The 24724-nt window shown below is 45.0% G+C and overlaps 1 protein-coding gene across 3 annotated transcripts in view; it reads left to right on the top strand.

Moving 5' to 3' along the window:
• Positions 1-23091, top strand: part of RDH8 (retinol dehydrogenase 8) — a 192369-nt gene extending 169278 nt beyond the window's left edge. For all 3 annotated transcript variants that reach the window (XM_072149458.1, XM_072149457.1, XM_072149456.1), the window contains 5 exons: positions 6629-6790; positions 6876-7055; positions 7268-7361; positions 20869-21052; positions 21205-23091. In XM_072149458.1, the coding sequence (XP_072005559.1) occupies positions 6640-6790; positions 6876-7055; positions 7268-7361; positions 20869-21052; positions 21205-21429 (834 nt within the window). In that variant the 5' untranslated portion in view covers positions 6629-6639 and the 3' untranslated portion in view covers positions 21430-23091. The remainder of the gene's footprint in view (positions 1-6628; positions 6791-6875; positions 7056-7267; positions 7362-20868; positions 21053-21204) is intronic.
• Positions 23092-24724: the final 1633 nt, after the last annotated feature.

Raw genomic sequence — 24724 nt, 5'->3', positions numbered from 1 at the left:
AGTACAAGTAGCCACCAAAAAAAAAGGTTAGTGTGAAAGAGGCCTAAAGTGGGCAGGGCGTTTGGAAATTTGCATAAAAGTGGGTCTTGCAAATAGAGATGCAAATTTCCCACAAACTTGGTGATCATACATTACTGTTTAACCTACATACATTTTAACTACATACATACATACATTACTGCGCAACCTACAAAACTTTGCCACTTCTTACATAATAAGCCCTGGGATCCATGTCAGGGATCTGAAAAAAGGGAAAGCATAGTCATCCGGCTTCTGCGTCACCCTGGAAATTCTTGTTTACGGCAAGGCGTCCTGCGCTGCCATGTCACAGGACAAGTTCCTACCAACAAGCGGCCTCCTTGGACCACCGGGCGTCACTGTCATTGTTGTCCCCAGGTCTGAGGAGGCCACTTATTGCTGCAGTGAAATCTGCAGTGCCATCACGGGAGCTGAGAGAAGGTGAGTATGCTTTCTTTATTCTACCATCGCCATAGACAAGGGACATCCTCTACACCTAGAGGAGAGGTGGTTCTACCATCACCATAGACAGGGGGCATCCTCTACACCTAGAGGAGAGGTGGTTCTACCATCACCATAGACAGGGGGCATCCTCTACACCTAGAGGAGATGTGGTTCTACCATCACCATAGACAGGGGGCATCCTCAACACCTAGAAGAGAAGTTGATCTACCATTACCATAGACAGGGGGCATCCTCTACACCTAGAGGAGAGGTGGTTCTACCATCACCATAGACAGGGGACATCCTCTACACCTAGAGGAGAGGCAGTTCTACCATCGCCATAGACAGGAGACATCCTCTACACCTAGAGGAGAGGCAGTTCTACCATCGCGATAGACAGGGGGCATCCTCTACACATAGAGGAGAGGAGTTTCTACCATCACCATAGACAGGGGGCATCCTCTACACATAGAGGAGAGGTGGTTCCACCCTCACCATAGACAGGGGGCATCCTCTACACCTAGAAGAGAGGTTGATCTACCATTACCATAGACAGGGGCATCCTCTACACCTAGAGGAGATGTGGTTCTACCATCACCATAGACAGGGGGCATCCTCAACACCTAGAAGAGAAGTTGATCTACCATTACCATAGACAGGGGCATCCGCTACACCTAGAGGAGAGGTGGTTCTACCATCACCATAGACAGGGGACATCCTCTACACCTAGAGGAGAGGCAGTTCTACCATCGCGATAGACAGGGGGCATCCTCTACACATAGAGGAGAGGAGTTTCTACCATCACCATAGACAGGGGGCATCCTCTACACATAGAGGAGAGGTGGTTCCACCCTCACCATAGACAGGAGGCATCCTCTACACCTAGAAGAGAGGTTGATCTACCATCACCATAGACAGGGGGCATCCTCTACACCTAGAGGAGAGGTGGTTCTACCATCACCATAGACAGGGGGCATCCTCTACACCTAGAGGAGAGGTGGTTCTACCATCACCATGGACAGGGGGCATCCTCTACACCTAGAAGAGAGGCGGATCTAACATCACCATAGACAGGGGTATCCTCTACACCTAGAGGAGAGGAGGTTCTACCATCACCATAGACAGGGGCATCCTCTACACCTAGAGGAGAGGTGGTTCTACCATCACCATAGACAGGGGGCATCCTCAACACCTAGAAGAGAGGCAGATCTACCATCACCATAGACAGGGGCATCCTCTACACCTAGAGGAGAGATGGTTCTGCCATCCCCATAGACAGGGGGCATCCTCTACACCTAGAGGAGAGGAGGTTCTACCATCACCATAGACAGGGGGCATCCTCAACACCTAGAAGAGAGGCAGATCTACCATCACCATAGACAGGGGCATCCTCTACACCTAGAGGAGAGATGGTTCTGCCATCCCCATAGACAGGGGGCATCCTCTACACCTAGAGGAAAAGGGATTCTAACATCACCATAGACAGGGGCATCCTCTACACCTAGAGGAGAGGAGGTTCTACCATCACCATAGACAGGGGCATCCTCTACACCTAGAGGAGAGGTGGTTCTACCATCACCATAGACAGGGGGCATCCTCTACACCTAGAAGAGAGGCAGATCTACCATCACCATAGACAAGGGCATCCTCTACACCTAGAGGAGAGATGGTTCTGCCATCCCCATAGACAGGGGGCATCCTCTACACCTAGAGAAAAGGAGATTCTAACATCACCATAGACAGCGGCATCCTCTACACCTAGAGGAGAGGTGGTTCTACTATCGCCATAGACAGGGGGCATCCTCTGCAACTAAAGTAGAGGTGCTTCTACCATCGCCATAGACAGGGGACATCCTCTACACCTAGAGGGGAGGCGGTTCTACCATCGCCATACACAGGAAGCATTGCGTACTCCTATAGGAGAGGAGCTTCTACACCTAGAGGAGAGGTGGTTCTACCATCACCATAGACAGGGGGCATCCTCTACACCTAGAGTAGAGGTTGTTCTACCATTACCATACACAGGGGGCATCCTCTACACCTAGAAGAGAAGCGGATCTACCATCACCATAGACAGGGGTATCCTCTACACCTAGAGGAGAGGAGGTTCTACCATCACCATAGACAGGGGCATCCTCTACACCTAGAGGAGAGGTGGTTCTACCATCACCATAGACAGGGGGCGTCCTCTACACCTAGAAGAGAGGCAGATCTACCATCACCATAGACAGGGGCATCCTCTACACCTAGAGGAGAGGTGGTTCTACCGTCGCCATAGACAGGGGGCATCCTCTACACCTAGAGCAGAGGTGGTTCTACCATCGCAAAAGACAGGGGTATCCTCTACACCTAGAGGAGAGGGAGTTCTACCATCACCAGAGACATGGGGCATCCTCTGCACCTAGAGGGGAGGCAGTTCTACCATCGCCATACACAGGAGGCATCGCCTATTCCTATAGGAGAGGAGCTTCTACACCTAGAGGAGAGGTGGTTCTACCATCATCATAGACAGGGGGCTTCCTCTGCACCTAGAGGAGAGGTGGTTCTACCATCACCATAGACAGGGGTCATCCTCTACACCTAAAGGAGAGACGCTTCTACCACCACCATAGATAGGGGTATCCTCTACACCTAGAGGAGAGGCAGTTCTACCATCACCATAGACAGGGGGCATCCTCTGCAACTAGAGTAGAGGTGGTTCTACCATCGCCATAGACAGGGGGCATCGTCTGCACCTAGAGGGGAGGCGGTTCTACCATCGCCATACACAGGAGGCATCGCCTACTCCTATAGGAGAGGAGCTTCTACACCTAGAGGAGAGGTGCTTCTACCATCACCATAGACAGGGGGCATCGTCTATATCTAGAGGAGAGGGGGTACTACCATCACCATAGACAGGGGGCATCCTATGCACCTAGAGTAGAGGTCGTTCTACCATTACCATACACAGGGGGCATCCTCTAAACCTAGAGGAGAGGCGGATCTACCATCGCCATAGACAGGGGGCATCCTCTACACCTAGAGGAGAGGTGGTTCTACCATCGCCATAGACAGGGGTATCCTCTACAACTAGAGGAGAGGGAGTTCTACCATCACCATAGACAGGGGGCATCCTCTGCAACTAGAGTAGAGGTGGTTCAACCATCGCCATAGACAGGGGGCATCTTCTACATCTAGAGGGGAGGCGGTTCTACCATTGCCATACACAGGTGGCTACGCCTACTCCTATAGGAGAGGAGCTTCTACACCTAGAGGAGAGGTGGTTCTACCATCACCATAGACAGGGGGCATCCTCTGCACCTAGAGGAGAGGTGGTTCTACCATCGCCATAGACAGGGGTCATCCTCTACACCTAAAGGAGAGACGCTTCTACCACCACCATAGATAGGGGTATCCTCTACACCTAGAGGAGAGGCAGTTCTACCATCACCATAGACAGGGGGCATCCTCTACACCTAGAGGAGAGGCAGTTCTACCATCACCATAGACAGGGGACACCCTCTACACCTAGAGGAGAGGAGGTTCTACCATCACTATAGACAGGGGACATCCTCTACACCTAGAGGAGAGTAGGCTCTACCATCACCATAGACATGGGGCATCCTCTACACCTAGAGGAGAGGCAGTTCTACCATCACCATAGACAGGGGGCATCCTCTACACCTAGAGGAGAGGTATTTCTACCATCACCATAGACAAGGGACATCCTCTACACCTAGAGGAGAGTAGGCTCTACCATCACCATAGACAGGGGGCACCCTCTACAACCAGAGGAGAGGCAGTTCTACCATCACCATAGACAGGGGGCATACTCTACACCTAGAGGAGAGGTAGTTCTACCATCACCATAGACAAGTGACATCCTCTACACCTAGAGGAGAGGTGGTTCTGCCATCACCATAGACAGGGGACATTCTCTACACCTAGAATAGAGGAGGTTCTACCATCACCATAGAAAGGGGGCATCCTCTACCCCTAGGGGAGAGAAGGTTCTACCATCACCATAGACAAGGGACATCCTCTACACCTAGAGGAGAGGTGGTTCTACCATCACCATAGACAGACAGGGGACATTCTCTACACCTAGAGGAGAGGAGGTTCTACCATCACCATAGATAGGGGACATCTTCTACACCTAGAGGAGAGGAGGTTCTACCATCACCATAGACAGACAGGGGACATTCTCTACTCCTAGAGGAGAGGCGGTTCTACCATCACCATAGACAGACAGGGGACATCCTCTACACCTAGAGGAGAGGAGGTTCTACCATCACCATAGACAGGGGACATCCTCTACATCTAGAGGAGAGGTGATTCTACCATCACCATAGACAGGGGGCATCCTCTACACCTAGAGGAGAGGTGGTTCTACCATCACCATAGACAGGGGGCATCCTCTACACCTACAGGAGAGGTGGTTCTACCGTCACCATAGACAGGGGGCATCCTCTACATCTAGGGGACAGGTGGTTCTACCATCACCATAGACAGGGGACATCCTCTACACCTAGAGGAGAGGTGGTTCTACCATCACCATAGACAGACAGGGGACATTCTCTACACCTAGAGGAGAGGAGGTTCTACCATCACCATAGATAGGGGACATCTTCTACACCTAGAGGAGAGGAGGTTCTACCATCACCATAGACAGACAGGGGACATTCTCTACTCCTAGAGGAGAGGCGGTTCTACCATCACCATAGACAGGCAGGGGACATCCTCTACACCTAGAGGAGAGGAGGTTCTACCATCACCATAGACAGGGGACATCCTCTACATCTAGAGGAGAGGTGATTCTACCATCACCATAGACAGGGGGCATCCTCTACACCTAGAGGAGAGGTGGTTCTACCATCACCATAGACAGGGGGCATCCTCTACACCTACAGGAGAGGTGGTTCTACCGTCACCATAGACAGGGGGCATCCTCTACACCTACAGGAGAGGTGGTTCTACCATCACCATAGACAGGGGACATCCTCTACACCTAGAGGAGAGGAGGTTCTACCATCACCATAGACAGGAGGCATCCTCTACACCTAGAGGAGAGGAGGTTCTACCATCACCATAGACAGGGGGCATCCTCTATACCTAAAGGAGAGGAGGTTCTACCATCACCATAGACAGGGGGCATCCTCTACACCTACAGGAGAGGTGGTTCTACCATCACCATAGACAGGTGGCATCCTCTACACCTACAGGAGAGGCGGTTCTACCATCACCATAGACAGGGGGCATCCTCTACATCTAGGGGACAGGTGGTTCTACCATCACCATAGACAGGGGACATCCTCTACATCTAGGGGACAGGTGGTTCTACCATCACCATAGACAGGGGACATCCTCTACACCTAGAGGAGAGGAGGTTCTACCATCACCATAAACAGGGGCATCCTCTACACCTGGATGTCAGGAAGTTCACTATCATTATAGACAGGGGGCATCCTTTACGTCTAGAGAAAAGGCCGTTCTACCATTGCAGTAGACATGGATTCCTTACTTTTTTTTCAATCTTATCTACTATAGCACAGACCGGAGAATAACTCCAGAGCTCACACCAGATTCCAAAGTATATACAAAATCCCCCCGACTTTAGCGACACTCTATAGCTTTTCACAAATTTGAGAAATATTTTTGTGACTTTTGGTATTTTTGAAAGATTTTGGGGTCTTTGATAGGAAGACGCTTTCATAATAACTAAAGGAAATCTCAGACAGTGACCTTTTGCTACTCACAAATCTACTTAATCTTAAGACTCATTCCCTCCGACCATGAAGCCTCTTAATGCACCATATGACTACCAACTAATACCCACTGATACCTCGGGGATGAGGTGAAGTGTTTTGTAATACAAAATCATAAATCTTTATTTGTAATTCCCGTTGGTGTTATACCTAACACTATAAACATTGTCAGGATGGCTCAGGTCAGACAGAAGGGACAACACCTAAACTAAGGAGATCAGTGTAGGACGATTGTTGGGTCTTATAATGTGGGCTTAATCATGTCTTCATCATGGCTGCTAACGTAAATGTTTCTTCACACATCAAGTAGAACCATGCAAAGGTCTCAGGTGGAAAATCTGAGAACATCTGAGGACTTTACTAAATCAGCCTGTGGTTTTGTACATGAATTGGCTAACCACAAGCTCCTGCTCTATCTACAGTCTTTGCCACCATGAGGGATCTCAAGAAGAGTGGAAAGTTGGAAGAAGAAGCTGGGGAGACCTTCAATAAGACCCTGGAAATAAGACAGCTGGATGTGACCAGCGAAGAGTCAGTGAAGAAATGCATAGCAGAGTTGCCTGGTCAAAGTGTGGACATCCTAGGTAGGTGGTCAATCGGAGATACAGATTTGGTTTGCTTCTTGTAAAGGTTCTTGATGGAAATCTGATGGTCATTGTTGGTTTACAGTGAACAATGCTGGCGTTGGCCAGGTTGGTCCTCTGGAGAGCATCTCAATGGGAGACATGAGGAAAATATTTGAGACAAACTTTTTTGGGGTGGTGCACTTGGTCAAGGAATTCCTCCCTTCAATGAAGAAGAGAAGAAGTGGCCACATTGTGGTTATAAGCAGTGTCATGGGGCTACAAGGTAAGAACAATGTTACCTACAGAGCGAGCAAGGACAAAATACTCAAGACTGAAAGGTATCTGGTAGTTTACATTTAACGTGATTTGGGATTTCCAAGTTTGAGAACTTTTTTTTACTGAGTTATGACCCATAGTCCAATCTTACTAATATGTGTGTGGTCTACATGTAAGTTGTTAATGTTTTTCTCCGGATTTTCCCCTCTCATTACACAGGCATTGTTTTTAATGACATCTACGCGGCATCAAAGTTTGCCATCGAAGGATTCTTTGAAAGTCTGGCGATCCAACTCTTAAAGTTTAATATTTTGTGAGTATATAGGAGGTCCCCCAGTTTTAATTGACCTTAGATTTGATCCACAGATCTGTAGATCTGATTAGAAAGGGGAGGCCACATCAAGATATATTAGAAGGAGGGGGGCTAGGAGTAGACAATGGAAAGGACCTTCAATTACCTTGATCCTCCACTGATCTGAACTGGTGCTATGTAATATGGTGATAAAAAAAAATACAGAAAACCATCCTTTCACCCATAGAGTAAGGGATTTTAATGACATATTTTCAAAGGGTTTTTAGTGATTGCCAAAACCCTCACAGAAGGGATCCAATCTCCATCAATGGCCTCCAGAGACTGAGCTGGTGTTTAAAACCCTAAAATATGGTATTTCTACCACTCCAGTCCTTGTTCAACTTGACCTAAAAAGGAAAATGTATTATTTCCCAGACCTGCCTCTCCGACTAGACTTAGGTCTTGGTGCTCTTCTCTGGCAAATTCTCTGTTGCAGAGAAGAACTATGATGTTGGAAATAGTTATTTGCCAATTTTAGGAGGTCGCTCAACACTAGATTATGTTCCTCACTGGCCACAAAGATCTGAAATATCAAGGGAATACTAAACAACTAAATTAGATACAAGAAATCTTTGAAATTGGCAATATGGTAGATCCAAAATGTATTGATCTTTATTAGGGATGAGTGGAACTGATCTGCACTGTTGAGGTCTGTGCCGAACATTGTGAGTTCGGGTCGACACACCTGAACACAGACTTCAGCTGGAAGTCTGCGTTGGGGTTTGGCTCATCCAAAAAAGCTGATTACTGGGCGGCTAGGCTTTTAGCCCCTACCAACCATAACCATGCCCAGTATTGGCATGGCTGTGATTGGCCAGGAGAGCTATGGAGAGACTGCAGCTGGAGATAGGGACATTCAGACAGGGACTTAGAAAAATGTACTAATTGCCCTATTCAGAGCAGGTAGGGAGGGAGGGGAGGCTGCTACCAGATTGAGCACAGCCATCGGTAAAATATCACCCACATCCTGGGAACTATGGACTGGGATCCAGGAGTAGACAGATTAGTGGTTGTTGCCACTAAAAGGGCAGATAGGGAGGGAGGGGAGGCTGCTACCAGTTTGAGCACAGCCATCGGTAAAAGACCCCTCACATCCTGGGAACTGTGGACCAGGAGCAGACAGATTAGTGGTTCCTGACACTAAACATTAAGCCCGTCAAGGTGGTGTCCAACAATGGGAAGAACCAGGTAGCAGCCTTGGGCCGCGCCGAATTGACGTACATCTTTTTCCTGGCCCATGTGCTCAACTTGGTGATGCAAAGCTCCTTGGCCAATTATCCAGACAACCCAAGGTTGCGGCATAAAATGCATGATGTGTACAGATTTTTGGCGTTCACTACCTGCTGCCGCTTGCCACCGCCTCATGTGTGAAGTGCCAACCAGTTGAAATTCCACTTTACATATGCTGGAAAAGTTGTGTGAGCAGCAGCAAGAAATAGTTTTGTTTCAACTACAGAATGTCCCGGTGGGTTGTAGTACTGACCATCACCACTTCACGAACAATGAGTGGACTTCCATCATTGGAGCATGGCTGTGCAATGTCCACCGAGCTGCTTGCATGGACACCACGGGCGATAACTGGGTGGCTACCCTTATAAGGATAACATAGCATCTTTGAGTATGAGAGAAAAATTTGAGAATACAAGCAAACTCTGGTGGAGGCACTAGTGGCCGAGTTCCTATCTATCATTGAGAGCCCAGTAGCAGCACAAGGCCGAGAAGGAGGAAGTCACCAACACAGCAGGGGCACCGGCACCACCTTGGAAAGAAGGGTTAGCATGGCCACGAAGTAGAACAATTGTCCTATTCTCCATAACATCCACCACCATTGAATATGGCCCGTAGTACCGGGAGGCGGACTTGACATGATCACATGATGGATGAGTAACTGTTGACATGTTTCCTGGTACTGAAGGATGGGTGCTCCCTGTTCATTTTCTGGGTCGGTTAATTGGACTCGTGGACAGAGCTTCCCCCTCTTGCAGGCGCTGGCCTGCCTTGTGGTAGGTGTCTTATCCGAACATGTGTTCAACACCGTTGTGGATCCCATGAGGCTTGGCTGTTCCATCGGTTGAGTGAGTTGTTGAAGTGTTGTCTACCTCCTCCTCAGGATCTTCTGCTTGTGCTGCTACATTCACTTCCTCTTCCTGGACCCTTCTTACAACTGTTTAAAAAATATTATTTTATTTGTTTTTAATTTATTTGTTTTATTTTTTAATTTTATGTTAATATTTTAAGCATTTTCCTTACCCTATTATTTTTTAAGGCGTTTTATTACTCCAATTTTTCTGCCCTCTACCCCTTAATACCCTCATTTTACAGGCATTTTGGGGTAAGAGTATAGTCCTGAAGAAAGGAAGGACGTGGAGTCCTTCTAGGAATGTTCATGCTCAGGACCCAAATAATCCTGCTCTTTTAGATAAGGATCCAGTGGTCCTTCCTAAAATGGGGGATACTGTTAGAACTCACAGACCTGACCAGCAGTCAGTACACAGTCAGCATTGCTGCAGTACATCTGCCTATCCTGATATTTGCCTGTACTTTTGACTATTCTTTTGTCTTTCCATTTGTATTTCACGGCCCTCTTGGTTTAGACCCAGTTTGGCCTGACCCTTTTTCTGTGTGGTTTATCTTTAGTTTCTTTTTGACTTTCTTCCCTTTGCTGTTTAGGCTTTTAGTGTAGGGCCTGTCTTCCAGTTGTCGTTTGTAACTTAGCGCTAGACCATCAAGTAGTCAGGGAGAGAAGTTGTACTAGAATTCAAGACCCACTCTTCACCCCTCTTGTTATAATAGTAGTTATATTCTTGTACATAGGGGGCAGTATTATAGTAGTTATATTCTTGTACATAGGGGGCAGTATTATAGTAGTTATATTCTTGTACATAGGGGGCAGTATTATAGTAGTTATATTCTTGTACACAGGGAGCAGTACTATAGTAGTTATATTCCTGTACATAGGGGGCAGTATTATAGTAGTTATATTCTTGTACATAGGGGGCAGTATTATAGTACCTATATTCTTGTACATAGGGGGCAGTATTATAGTAGTTATATTCTTGTACAAGGGGGGCAGTATTATAGTAGTTATATTCCTGTACATAGGGGGCAGTATTATAGTATTATATTCTTGTACATAGGGGGCAGTATTATAGTAGTTATATTCTTGTACATAGGGGGCAGTATTATAGTAGTTATATTCCTGTACATAGGGGGCAGTATTATGGTATTATATTCTTGTACATAGGGGGCAGTATTATAGTAGTTATATTCTTGTACATAGGGGGCAGTATTATAGTAGTTATATTCCTGTACATAGGGGGCAGTATTATAGTAGTTATATTCCTGTACATAGGGGGCAGTATTTTAGTAGTTATATTCATGTACATAGGGGGCAGTATTATAGTAGTTATATTCTTATACATAGAGGGCAGTATTATAGTAGTTATATTCTTGTACATAGGGGGCAGTATTATAGTAGTTATATTCCTGTACATAGGGGGCAGTATTATAGTAGTTATATTCTTGTACATAGGGGGCAGTATTATAGTAGTTATATTCTTGTACATAGGGGGCAGTATTATAGTAGTTATATTCCTGTACATAGGGGGCAGTATTATAGTAGTTATATTCGTGTACATAGGGGGCAGTATTATAGTAGTTATATTCTTATACATAGAGGGCAGTATTATAGTAGTTATATTCTTATACATAGGAGGCAGTATTATAGTAGTTATATTCCTGTACATAGGGGGCAGTATTATAGTAGTTATATTCTTGTACATAGGGGGCAGTATTATAGTAGTTATATTCCTGTACATAGGGGGCAGTATTATAGTAGTTATATTCGTGTACATAGGGGGCAGTATTATAGTAGTTATATTCTTATACATAGAGGGCAGTATTATAGTAGTTATATTCCTGTACATAGGGGGCAGTATTATAGTAGTTATAGTTTTGTACATAGGGGGCAGTATTATAGTAGTTATAGTTTTGTACATAGAGGGCAGTATTATAGTACCTATATTCTTGTACATAGAGGGCAGTATTATAGTACCTATATTCTTGTACATAGGGGGCAGTATTATAGTAGTTATATTCTTGTACATAGGGGCGGTATTATAGTAGTTATATTCTTCTACATAGGGGCAGTAGTATAGTAGTTATATTCTTGTACATAGGGGGCAGTATTATAGTAGTTATATTCTTGTACATAGAGGGCAGTATTATAGTACCTATATTCTTGTACATAGGGGGCAGTATTATAGTAGTTACATTATTGTACATATGGGGCAGTATTATAGTAGTTATATTCTTGTACATAGGGGGCAGTATTATAGTAGTTATAGTCTTTTACATAGAGGGCAGTATTATAGTACCTATATTCTTGTACATAGGGGGAAGTATTATAGTAGTTATATTCTTGTACATAGGGGGCAGTATTATAGTAGTTATATTCTTGTACATAGGGGGCAGTATTATAGTAGTTATAGTCTTGTACATAGGGGGCAGTATTATAGTAGTTATATTCCTGTACATAGGGGGCAGTATTATAGTAGTTATATTCTTGTACATAGGGGGCAGTATTATAGTAGTTATATTCTTGTACATAGGGGGCAGTATTATAATAGTTATATTCTTGTACATAGGGGGCAGTATTATAGTAGTTATATTCCTGTACATAGGGGGCAGTATTATAGTAGTTATATTCGTGTACATAGGGTCAGTATTATAGTAGTTATATTCCTGTACATAGGGGGCAATTTTTATTGTAAAAACCAACAAAATACAATTAAACAAAATCATAAATACATTCTTCTGTATACACAATTAGGAATCAAACAAATATAAACTCAGAGTAAATGTAACTTAGAGTCCATAGCTGCTGCTGGAAAGGAAAAAGAAGAAAACTAAATCAATAAATATAGAAATTAAACACCAGATATATTCCTCCATAATTTCCTATTTCTCTGGTCTTTTCTGACTTCCAGTGATTTTATCCACCTTAGCTCAGACAATATCTGGGATACCACAGCCGTGTAGTTATAGTCCTCACTATGCAGGGACACCCGGGTTCTGGCGTGCCATTGGTAATACTTTATCACTGTTATTATGAGATACATGGTTCCCGGATCTATATCACCATCTGGAGATGGGACGCCATAGATGATGTCCGGGTACTGGAGGAATTGCAGCCTCGGGATGTTCAGCAGGTCAGATACTTCCTTCCAGATCTTCCTCCCTCCCCAGCACTCAGAGATGAAATGCTCCATCGTCTCCTCCTGCTGACACCCCAGAGGACACTTCCTATCTGCCACACTCACAAACTTTAGGTTCCCTCTCACAAATAACTTCCCATGTAGTGACAACCAAGAAATATCAAACAACTTGGGGGGAAGTCGCTTCCCATTGAGGAACCTGAGACTCTTCTGTAAGGTGGTGGTCACACAGTCTCTGAGAGCAAGTGGGGAATGGTAGAAAGCCCGACATATCCTAGTATAGAGATCTCTCCTGGTGTTACTGACAATGTAGGACTTCTCCAGCTTCCACATCCTGACACACTTCAGACCATATACCAGATACTGGGGGAGGAAGCCAGGAGTCCATCGGCCCCTCTTGAGACTGCCGCCTCGCACCCAAGACTCTGCAAAAGGCAATATCCAGTCCCTGACACTACTTACCCACAGGAGATCATTGTTTGAGTCCAGGCAACCAAAATTGACTTTCAGAAACATGGAGTCAAAGAACACCCTTGGATTTAACATATCCAGTCCACCCTCTCTCCTCTGCAGGTAGGTGATCCCTCTTTTTACTGGGTTCAACCTGTTCCCCCATAAAAGCTGGAAGAACAGGCTAAAGAGCCTAGCGGAGAAAGATTCTGGCAAAGGAAAGACGACAGAGACGTAGAGGAAGACAGGGACCAGGTAAGTCTTCATCAGAGTAACCCTTTCTCTATAGGTCAGCCTCCAGTTCTTCCATCGCTGAACCTTTACATTTCCGGTTTCCAACTTCTCTTCCCAATTTAGTTTGGCATTATCTTCCCTCCCGAATTTAACCCCAAGGATCTTAATATGGGTGGAGGCCTTGGCGAATTGTGGCAGATCAAAGCCAGGAGCAGCATCCAATGTCCAGAAAGCTTGACTCTTCTCAAGGTTGACCAGAGACCCGGAGGCCCCTGAGTAACTTCTGATGGCTGTGGACAGCATCTCCACCTCACGAGGTTCAGATATCACCACAGTCACATCATCCGCGTAGGCGACTACCTTCAAAGGCAAGCAATGGGGGACAGGCACCCCCTGAAAATCACACCGCTGCAGTGATCTCAGGAACGGGTCGATAGCAAACACATACAGCAGTGGACTCAGAGGACAACCTTGTCGCACCCCAGCCTCTACCCCGAAAGTGTCCCCCTGCCAACCATTGATCAGAGGAAAGCTCTTCGCCTCTCTATACAAAGTTCTCAGCCAATCTATAAATTGTCCCGGAATACCGTACTTTGATAAAGTGGCCCATAGATAATCGTGATCAACCCTGTCAAAGGCTTTAGCCTGGTCCAGACCTACAACATATCTCCCACACCTCAGAGCTTTACATCTCTCAAACATCTCCCTTATCGAGATGACTGCTCCAGAGATGTTCCGCCCTCTTACTGTGCCGTACTGAGAGCCTGCCAACAGTGCCGGGGACAAACAGACTAATCTAGAGAAGAGGATTTTTGCCAGAATTTTCCTATCAACATTCAAGAGGGCGATCGGCCTCCAGTTCTTGATGTCACTAGGCTCCTTACCTTTAGACAGCAGAATAAGGGAGGACACTCTCATGGATGGAGGCATCAGGTGATTTTTTAGACAATTGGTAAACACATCCACAAGGATTGGAGCCAAGAGGTCCCTGAACTTCTTATAGAATTCTGCTGTAATACCGTCAGGACCTGGTGCCTTCTTCAGATGTAACTTATCAATGGCCTCTTTAACCTCCTCCTCTGTTATTTCTGCTGTCAAAGGAGAAAAGTCCAAATCTCTAGTGTCAGGGCCTGGAGTTGCCTCCAAGAATTGAGCCATTTTGTCTTTATCCAAAACCTTCTTCTGAAATAACTCAGCATAGTAGGATCTCACCACCCCCAGGATACCCTCCCGAGATTCCTGTAAAACTCCCTGGGAGTCAGTGAGACCTGTGATCGATTTCTTAGCCACACGTTCCCGGCAACTCTCATATGGATCTGGCGTGACTAAGTTTCCATAGTCACGTTCCACAACCAGGGAGGTGTACCTACTGTACTGATACTGCTTTATTTCAGATTTCAGTCGGTCAATCTTTTGTTTGTCATCCCCACCCGCCGAATAGAGTGACTCCAATTCTTTCCGCAGCTTGAGATACTGGCTGTACTTATTCTTACCCTTCTTCACTGACAGTCTCTTCAAGAGGGACCGGATCTCCTCCTTGACGTCCTCCCACCAGTCGGATATGTGGTTATAGAAATACACTCTCTCCGATTCACCCTGTATAAGAGAGTGGACTTGCTCCTGGACAAACACATCTTCTAATAGGGTAGAATTTAGTCTCCACAAGCCTCTTCCTATATCTGGCCGTTCTGTATTACCTAAGTAGAAGTATAGGGCCAGGTGATCCGAGTATGGGACAGACTTCTCACTTCTATCCCCAATGACCTCCGAGGGAGTCACCAGCGCTAGGTCTATTCTGCTATGCCTCCCAGCACAGGAGTAGGTAAATTTGGGTTTCCTACCACCCTGCACAAAGACATCAGACAAACCTGACTGTGCTATAATATCATTTAAGACCTTAGAGTCCCTAGCAAGAGGCCTACCAGTGGGTCTGTCACTCACTGTCCTAGTGGCGTTGAAATCACCCGCCATGATGACTGGGAGAGATGTAAATAAATATGGCTTCACATCATTAAATAGATTGACTCTGTCAGTCACTGTCTGTGGACCATAGATATTGATAAGCCGGAGCCTTCTACCTCGGATAGTAACCTCCAGCACCAAACATCTTCCCATCGACACCTCGGTTAGTCTGTGAATGGTGACATCGTGGGTATTAAACAGTATGGAGACCCCGGCACATGGCTCCACAGACAGTGACCAGATGGACGGCCCGGAGCGCCATTCTCTCTCTGCTTCTTTTAACAAACTAAGACTATTAAGATGAGTCTCCTGTAGGAAAAAGACATCGGCATCGAGATAATGTAGATGTTCATACACCGCATGTCTTGTCCTTCTTGCCCTAATGCTGTTGACATTGCTAGATATTATTTTCAGATTAAAGTTCGCCATTAGAGCCATAACAAGAAGCAGAGAGAGTGTCCCCATCATCATAAATCTGGATCAGATCCCTCCTCTTCACCACCCGTCTCCATGTCTGATTCAGACTCTGGCCCCACCCTATGGGGTCTCCGTTTTGAGGGGGGGTCACCATCAGGATCCTCATCATACTCTGCCACCATCCTCTGCAATTCCTTCTCTAGCTCCTCCTCTGCGTCTGACTCTGAGAGGACACTGAATCTATTGACTGTCATGGTCATGTCTGTTCCACTGTCCACTCTGATCTTAGATGACTTGTGAACTGTGGTCCACTCACCCTCAGGCTTCCGGGTGGACCTATCTTTTTTCCTCCTCTTATTAGCAGATGTTGTGGCTGAAGAGGGAATGAGCACTGAGGGTGGTGCAACCTGCTGGACAACTTCCATATCTCCCTCTGTGGTTTGGGTCTGAGGCTGGTCTGGTGTTGGTACAGCATCACTTGATTCTAGGACCTGCTGAGGTTCTGGCGTAGCCTGATCTGACCCTAATAACAAAGCCTCCTCCTCCCCCAGGTCATCTGCCCCTGCCAATAGGTCTTCATCAGGGAAGCTCTTACAGATGTTGTGCCAGGCATTGGGACAATCCCTGTGGGCATGCCCGATCTCACCGCACAGGTTACACCTGATGTTCTGGCAGTCCGCACTCACATGGCCGATATCCCCACACAGGCTGCACTTGACCACAGAGCAATTACTGGCGATGTGACCGACTCTACCGCATTTGAAGCATCTACGGGGCTGACCTGGATAGAAACATACCCCCTTCTCCCGGCCAATGAAGAAGGAGTTGGGTAGATGCTGGGTTATGTTGTTATATTGTCTTAATTTCACCAGGACCTTCCACCCTCCTGTCCAGATCCCGTCCTCATCCCGGGTCTTGGTGAGCTCTGACATGAGGTCACAGTGCCTCTTGAGCCAGATGACAATATCCTGCTGGGGAACAGACTCATTCCAGAAGATGACTGTGACAGTGACTGTACCAAGTTTAGAGATGGGGATGAAGCTGAAATTATTCCACCCCTCTGCATCTCTAAACCTGGGGAAGACGGCCCAAAAGCGGTCCAGGTTGCCCATCAGCTTAAAGCTCACATCATATCCCTGGCGATCGGGGAGGTTAATTACTGCCAAAATGTCACTTGGCGAGAAACCCATTTGTTCACACAATAGCGACCTGACCACAAACCGCCTGTCAGGTAGGTCCTCCTTGGCCCCTTTGTGCCTAAATCTCACCACATTCCTCCTCTTAAATGCCTGACCGGTGTAATGAGAGCCGGATGAAAAAGATGGTGCACCCCGGCTCCAGGCGTTGCCAGAAGAAGACTGGTGAGGGCCCGTACCCTGCTGTGTCTGGGGGCGCTGCGGGGGCTGCTGGGCTCCTGCACTCTGAGGGTCTGATACCTCAGCAACTAGAGGGGGGAAGTCCTGAGCATCAGACTGTACTACCCCCTCCCCACCATCAGCCTCCATACACTGCTCTGCCTGCTCTATGGCAACATCCCACACAGACTGCGCTTCCCCTGCTGGAACATTATCACACACAATGGTATTATCAGGAGGAGATACAGATGCATCAGCATTATCACCAACATTGGGGGCAGCAGCATCACAGACAATAGGGGCAGCAGTATCACAGATATTAGAAACAGCATTAGGCACTGATGTATGAGCAGTATCAGGCACTGAAGTCCCATCAATGTCAGTACAATCAGTCCCAGCAGAGTCCTGATGATCCTGCTCAGATGCCACAGTGTTACCTTCAGGATCAGGTGCACAGTCCTGCTGCAGTGAGCCGTCAACTGGGACTTGTGGTGCTTGTTCTCCACCGCTACCATCAGGCAGATGTCCACGTTGCACGCTGAATGCTGGGACATGTGGTGTTTTCACTGCTCTGGTAACTTCAGAGGGACGGCTGTGATCCTTCTGCTGATTGCAGGCTGCTGGGACTTGTGGTGCTTCTGCTGTGGGTGGTTGCTGTTTCATGGCTTTATCTTTCTTGTAGAGATCCCCTTGCTGGTATGGGAAAGTCGCAGGCTGGAGTATAGGTTTCCCCTTGGTCTCAGTTGCCGGATTAGATGCCCCTCCATGATGTCTCTGGGCCTGGAAGCGCTCCTGGTTCCTGTAGGTCTCTGCCAGGGGACCCATCTGCTCCAGGACAGCCTCAGTCTGGGCGACATTGTCAGCGAGCTGCTTGGCCAGGGTGGTCAGCTTCTTGTCTAGCAGCTCATGTCTCTCCGGGTTTGCTGCCTTCAGCTTGTAGGCACAGTCAATGTTTTTTTGTAGCAGCAGTTTTTGTTCCTTCAGGTTTCCCAGTCTCTTTACCAGTGCTGGAATCTGATCAGCCAGGAGGAGCTCAGGTGCACGCTCAGCCGCTGCATAGGGAGTTGCTGCAGGTGCACGCTCAGCCGCTGCACATGGAGTTGCTGCAGGTTTCTTACAGGTGGTAGGTGATGGCACTCTGTTGGGTCCGGGTCTCTGCGCCACTGTTGGGTTCTGGCGCGCTGCGGATCTTACTGCTGGGGGATGACATTGTCCAGTAGCAGCACTTGTGGCAGCCTGAGGCCTCCCTGCTAGTTTGGTCTCGGCCTTGCTGCCTCCACTCCCATACCTTGTGCGCTCAGAGCGGATGAGCACAGGCTGCTGCAGGTTCTCCAGCAAGGTCTGCTTCTCCAGAGATGTCCTCCTCTGCCTGGCTGATGGAGGTGTACACGGCACAGGTGAGGCCTGGGCTGGAGGCTTCCTCTGCTCCTGCACAACCTGCTCGCTCCTCTGTCCTGGATGACCCGACATTGTGTTCCCACTCACTGGCTTCTGCTGCACATTCACACTGGTAGGTGACTTCACCAAACTGGAACTTACTGCTGCTTCTTTCTTCACAAACTCTTCATTCTTTACATGACTGCTTCTGGCTGAACTGCAGCCGCTGACATGACTTACTGTACCGGAGATTTTAGGATTCTCATCCATTAGTTTTGGTGTCTGGGAGTTATTTCCCAGAGAAGGCCTTGGAGCCTGGGCCTTGCATGGGGAAGTTCCCCACCCAGGGTGGCCCCGCCCTGGGCTAGCTCCAGACATGAGGAGACCTCAGGAGCTCACACTGCACACAACCTCTCAGCAAGGGGGCAGTATTATAGTAGTTATATTCTTGTACATAGGGGGCAGTATTATAGTAGTTATATTCCTGTACATAGGGCGCAGTATTATAGTAGTTATAGTTTTGTACATAGGGGGCAGTATTATAGCAGTTATAGTTTTGTACATAGAGGGCAGTATTATAGTACCTATATTCTTGTACATAGAGGGCAGTATTATAGTACCTATATTCTTGTACATAGGGGGCAGTATTATAGTAGTTATATTCTTGTACATACGGGAGGTATTATAGTAGTTATATTCTTGTACATAGGGGCAGTAGTATAGTAGTTATATTCTTGTACATAGGGGGCAGTATTATAGTAGTTATATTCTTGTACATAGAGGGCAGTATTATAGTACCTATATTCTTGTACATAGGGGGCAGTATTATAGTAGTTACATTATTGTACATATGGGGCAGTATTATAGTAGTTATATTCTTGTACATAGGGGGCAGTATTATAGTAGTTATAGTCTTTTACATAGATGGCAGTATTATAGTACCTATATTCTTGTACATAGGGGGAAGTATTATAGTAGTTATATTCTTGTACATAGGGGGCAGTATTATAGTAGTTATAGTCTTGTACATAGAGGGCAGTATTATAGTAGTTATATTCCTGTACATAGGGAGCAGTATTATAGTAGTTATATTCTTGTACATAGGGGCAGTATTATAGTAGGTATATTCTTGTACATAGGGGGCAGTAATATAGTAGTTATATTCTTGAACATAGGGGGCAGTATTATAGCAGTTATATTCTTGTACATAGGGGGCAGTATTATAGTAGTTATATTCTTGTACATAGGGGGCAGTATTATAGTAGTTATATTCCTGTACATAGGGGGCAGTATTACAGTAGTTATATCCCTGTACATAGGGGGCAGTATTATAGTAATTATATTCTTGTACATAGGGGGCAGTATTATAGTAGTTATATTCCTGTACATAGGGGGCAGTATTATAATAGTTATATCCCTGTACATAGGGGGCAGTATTATAGTAGTTATATTCTTGTACATAGGGGGCAGTATTATAGTAGTTATATTCTTGTACATAGGGGCGGTATTATAGTAGTTATATTCTTGTACATAGGGGCAGTAGTATAGTAGTTATATTCTTGTACATAGGGGGCAGTATTATAGTAGTTATATTCTTGTACATAGAGGGCAGTATTATAGTACCTATATTCTTGTACATAGGGGGCAGTATTATAGTAGTTATATTCTTGTACATAGGGGGCAGTATTATAGTAGTTATAGTCTTTTACATAGAGGGCAGTATTATAGTACCTATATTCTTGTACATAGGGGGAAGTATTATAGTAGTTATATTCTTGTACATAGGGGGCAGTATTATAGTAGTTATAGTCTTGTACATAGAGGGCAGTATTATAGTAGTTATATTCCTGTACATAGGGAGCAGTATTATAGTAGTCATATTCTTGTACATAGGGGCAGTATTATAGTAGGTATATTCTTGTACATAGGGGGCAGTATTATAGTAGTTATATTCTTGAACATAGGGGGCAGTATTATAGCAGTTATATTCTTGTACATAGGGGGCAGTATTATAGTAGTTATATTCTTGTACATAGGGGGCAGTATTATAGTAGTTATATTCCTGTACATAGGGGGCAGTATTATAGTAGTTATATTCCTGTACATAGGGGACAGTATTATAGGAGTTATATCCCTGTACATAGGGGGCAGTATTATAGTAATTATATTCTTGTACATAGGGGGCAGTATTATAGTAGTTATATACTTGTACATAGGAGGCAGTATTATAGTAGTTATATTCTTGTACATAGGGGCAGTATTATAGTAGTTATATTCCTGTACATAGGGAGCAGTATTATAGTAGTTATATTCCTGTACATAGGGGGTAGTATTATAGTAGTTATATTCCTGTACATAGAGGGCAGTATTATAGTAGTTATATCCCTGTACATAGGGGCAGTATAATTCTGTTATTTCATTAGTATAGAGTGATACAATCCATTTTCTTTCTTTCAGTGCATCTTTAATAGAGCCTGGACCTGTGAACACCGAGTTTGAGATGAAGTTGATGGAAGAAGTGTCTCGCTCAGACTTTCCTGGAGCTGATGCTGAGACCATCAGATACTTTAAGGAGGTTTACCTCCCCAGCGCTCATGAGATCTTTGTCACCATGGGGCAGACACCAGATGCTGTGGCGAAGGTTAGTAACGAGTATGTGTTTCCATGGTAGTGGAGGCCTAAAAAAGGCCCCTAAGCCTGCCATGTCTGGGGCTTCATAAACTGGTTGAAACTCATACACATGAGTCTTTTTGGGACAATTTGAGGTCAAATTTCCACTTCCTTTTCATACAGGCCACAGTGAAGGTGATCGGGATGGAGCAGCCAATCTTCCGCCATCAGACGAACACCCTCTACACCCCACTCATCGCCCTGAAGTACGCAGACAACAGCGGAGATCTCTCCGTCAGGACCTTCTACAATCTCATCTTCAACTATGGCTCCCTCTTCCATTGCAGCCTCAACCTCTTGAAATGTATCACCTGCAACTGTTTTCGCCGGAGAGTAATGCCGGTCTGATGGGTGGGAACACCGGCCTACAGTAAGGCCTATAAAAGGTGGATATATTTTTGCTCCAAGGAATCTAAAATGGCATCTAAAAAGGATTGGGTCTACAGCTTCTATGCATATCTGTGTGTCTCCATGGTAACAAACTACAAAACAAGTCCTGTGTAGTCTGATCATGTAGTGGTGTGTTACTCCTTCCACTCTGTAGATCCATAGGTCAGACAGAAGAAGCTTACATATGACTGGAGAAGCCGACTACACAGTGTTTGTAGTCTGGAACCATGGAGACACATATGGCTAGACATTATAGGCATTATATAAAAAATTGGTGGCAAATATGTACACACCCTTTAAGGCTGTAGGCCTAAGACAGGAGCTATATTAATCCATGACAATTGGGATTTGAGAATCGTAGTGATCGGCTGAGGTTGATTGGTTTGGGAAGGTGTTTTTGTAGACCTTGTGACGTGTCTAGAGAGGTGGTTGATACTGGTCAGCGTGATCCATAATTCACAATCGTATTGATAATCCAGGTACCTGAGTAGAGATCCGATTAAATTAAAGGGAATGTCCTAACTAGACTGCCAAGTGCGCCAGGAAGGCAGTAAGTGACCAAACATTTGACTTACAGGAAGAGGGGGCTAGCGGTGCACCAGCCATGAGGCAAGTTGAGCCCCTTGCCTCAGGCAGCACCACCTGAAACAAGATGGGGGAGGGCAGCATCAGAGATTCAGTTATCTTCTACAAAGCAGGATCTGCCACTTCAAAATAGAATCTCTTCACTCCTGAAGTCAGCATATAGCTCACCTCCGGGCATTAGAGAATTTAGGTTCACCACTGGGCGTGGCTAAAAGTGTGTAGAAGTAGTAGTGTAGAAGTAACATTCTTGGCCTGGTTCCTGTGAGGGCCCAATGGCCTCTCTGCGAGGTAAGAAGAAACCATGAGGTATTGAAATTTTGATTTTAAAGGGATGTGTTTGAAAAGGGAGTTTAAAGGGAACCTGTACCTTGCAAATAGTCACTGGACCAAAGAAAGTATTATACTTATCAGATGTTATTATGAAAAGCTGTGCATAATTGTCAAATGTTATAATAAACCAGTGTTTTTCCTGTCAAGTATTACAAAAAGTAAGCATTATGCTAAATTGAAACATGCAGTATGTACCAAAGGCCCCGCCCCTGAGGAGCAAACGCACATTCAAGCCGAGCTGTACCAAAAGGGGAGGGTCTATCAGACTATTACGGAATAAGTTTTTGTAATTTACCGATTTTTTCTGTTTTATTAAACGATGCAGCATTAAAAAAGTCATAATATCCAAAAATAGAGCTTAGATTATGACAAAAAAATGTACAAAACTATTCACAGAAGTGATTTGACAATGACAATAGGATTGTAATAAAATTTTTAACAGTTTAAAAATATCAAGTTAAACTAATGCTAAACTACTAGCTACTGAAAAATGTTTTTTTTTTCCAAAAAGTATTTTTAATTATTTATATTAATATTTAAATAAAACTGTTCACTACCAGGAGACTGACAGACAACACGACCTCTGCATTAAAGTGACGATTATATTACTGTAAATATCTATTTATATTCTAATTGATCCTGTACAATAATATGAGAAGTGATTTTATAGCTTATTATATAATAAAGCTTTATTTGTATATGTGGCTTTACATTGTTTTATGTGTCATTATTACGCGTATGGTTTATTATTTTTGTTATTTTTTTTTAATCATTCTTTACATATGTTCTTTGCGGTACAATAATGTGGTACATAGGTCCCTAGTTGTAGTGCCACTTTGAGTTTCACCACTAGGTGGAGCTTTTTTTTTGTGGTATTCTTCTACGTGGCACTATTATATTGTGCTCTGCCACTTACACAGGGTTTTCTACTATTGACACTTATTTGGTGTTTACTACTAAGACACCAACTCTGGGTTAATAAACCATTACTAATAGGTAAAGAAACAGTGTGTACAGTGAGTACAATGACATGGCACTACTACGTGGAGCAGTGTTACTGCCATAAAAAACAATTACACACTACCATGTGGAACATCTTTGTGATACACTATAATATGGCACTTTGTTACACTACACCACTCATGTTTTACAATGTGACACTACGATGTGGTTTACTATTTGACACTACTATAAGGTGTTCTACTATGTGACACCTCTATGTGGTATTTAGCAAGATGGCACTAATTTGGGGTAATCTACAATATAACATTGCTTGTAGAACTATGTGGTGTTCTACTTCGTGACACTACTATGTGGTGTTCTACTACATGACACTACTATGTGGTGTTCTACTACATGACACTACTATGTGGTGTTCTACTACATGACACTACTATGTGGAGTTCTACTACATGACACTTCTATGTGGTGTTCTACTACATGACACTACTATGTGGTGTTCTACTACATGACACTACTATGTGGTGTTCTACTACATGACACTACTATGTGGAGTTCTACTACATGACACTTCTATGTGGTGTTCTACTACATGACACTACTATGTGGTGTTCTACTACGTGACACTACTATGTGGTGTTCTACTACATGACGCTACTATGTGGTGTTCTACTACATGACGCTACTATGTGGTGTTCTACTACATGACACTACTATGTGGTTTTCTACTACATGACGCTACTATGTGGTGTTCTACTACATGACGCTATTATGTGGTGTTCTACTAAGTGACGCTACTATGTGGTGTTCTACTACATGACGCTATTATGTGGTGTTCTACTAAGTGACGCTACTATGTGGTGTTCTACTACATGACACTACTATGTGGTTTTCTACTACATGACGCTACTATGTGGTTTTCTACTACATGACGCTACTATGTGGTGTTCTACTACATGACGCTACTATGTGGTGTTCTACTACATGACACTACTATGCGGTGTTCTACTACATGACACTTCTATGTGGTGTTCTACTACATGACACTACTATGTAGTGTTCTACTACATGACACTTCTATGTGGTGTTCTACTACATGACACTACTATGTAGTGTTCTACTACATGACACTTCTATGTGGTGTTCTACTACATGACACTACTATGTGGTGTTCTACTACATGACACTACTATGTGGAGTTCTACTACATGACACTTCTATGTGGTGTTCTACTACATGACACTTCTATGTGGTGTTCTACTACATGACACTACTATGTAGTGTTCTACTACATGACACTTCTATGTGGTGTTCTACTACATGACACTTCTATGTGGTGTTCTACTACATGACACTACTATGTGGAGTTCTACTTCGT

This window comes from Engystomops pustulosus, chromosome 4, assembly GCF_040894005.1.
Source record: "Engystomops pustulosus chromosome 4, aEngPut4.maternal, whole genome shotgun sequence".
Lineage (NCBI taxonomy): Eukaryota > Metazoa > Chordata > Amphibia > Anura > Leptodactylidae > Engystomops > Engystomops pustulosus.
The sequence above is the reverse complement of the archived record's forward strand: the minus strand, read 5'-3'. Positions and strand labels throughout refer to the sequence as shown.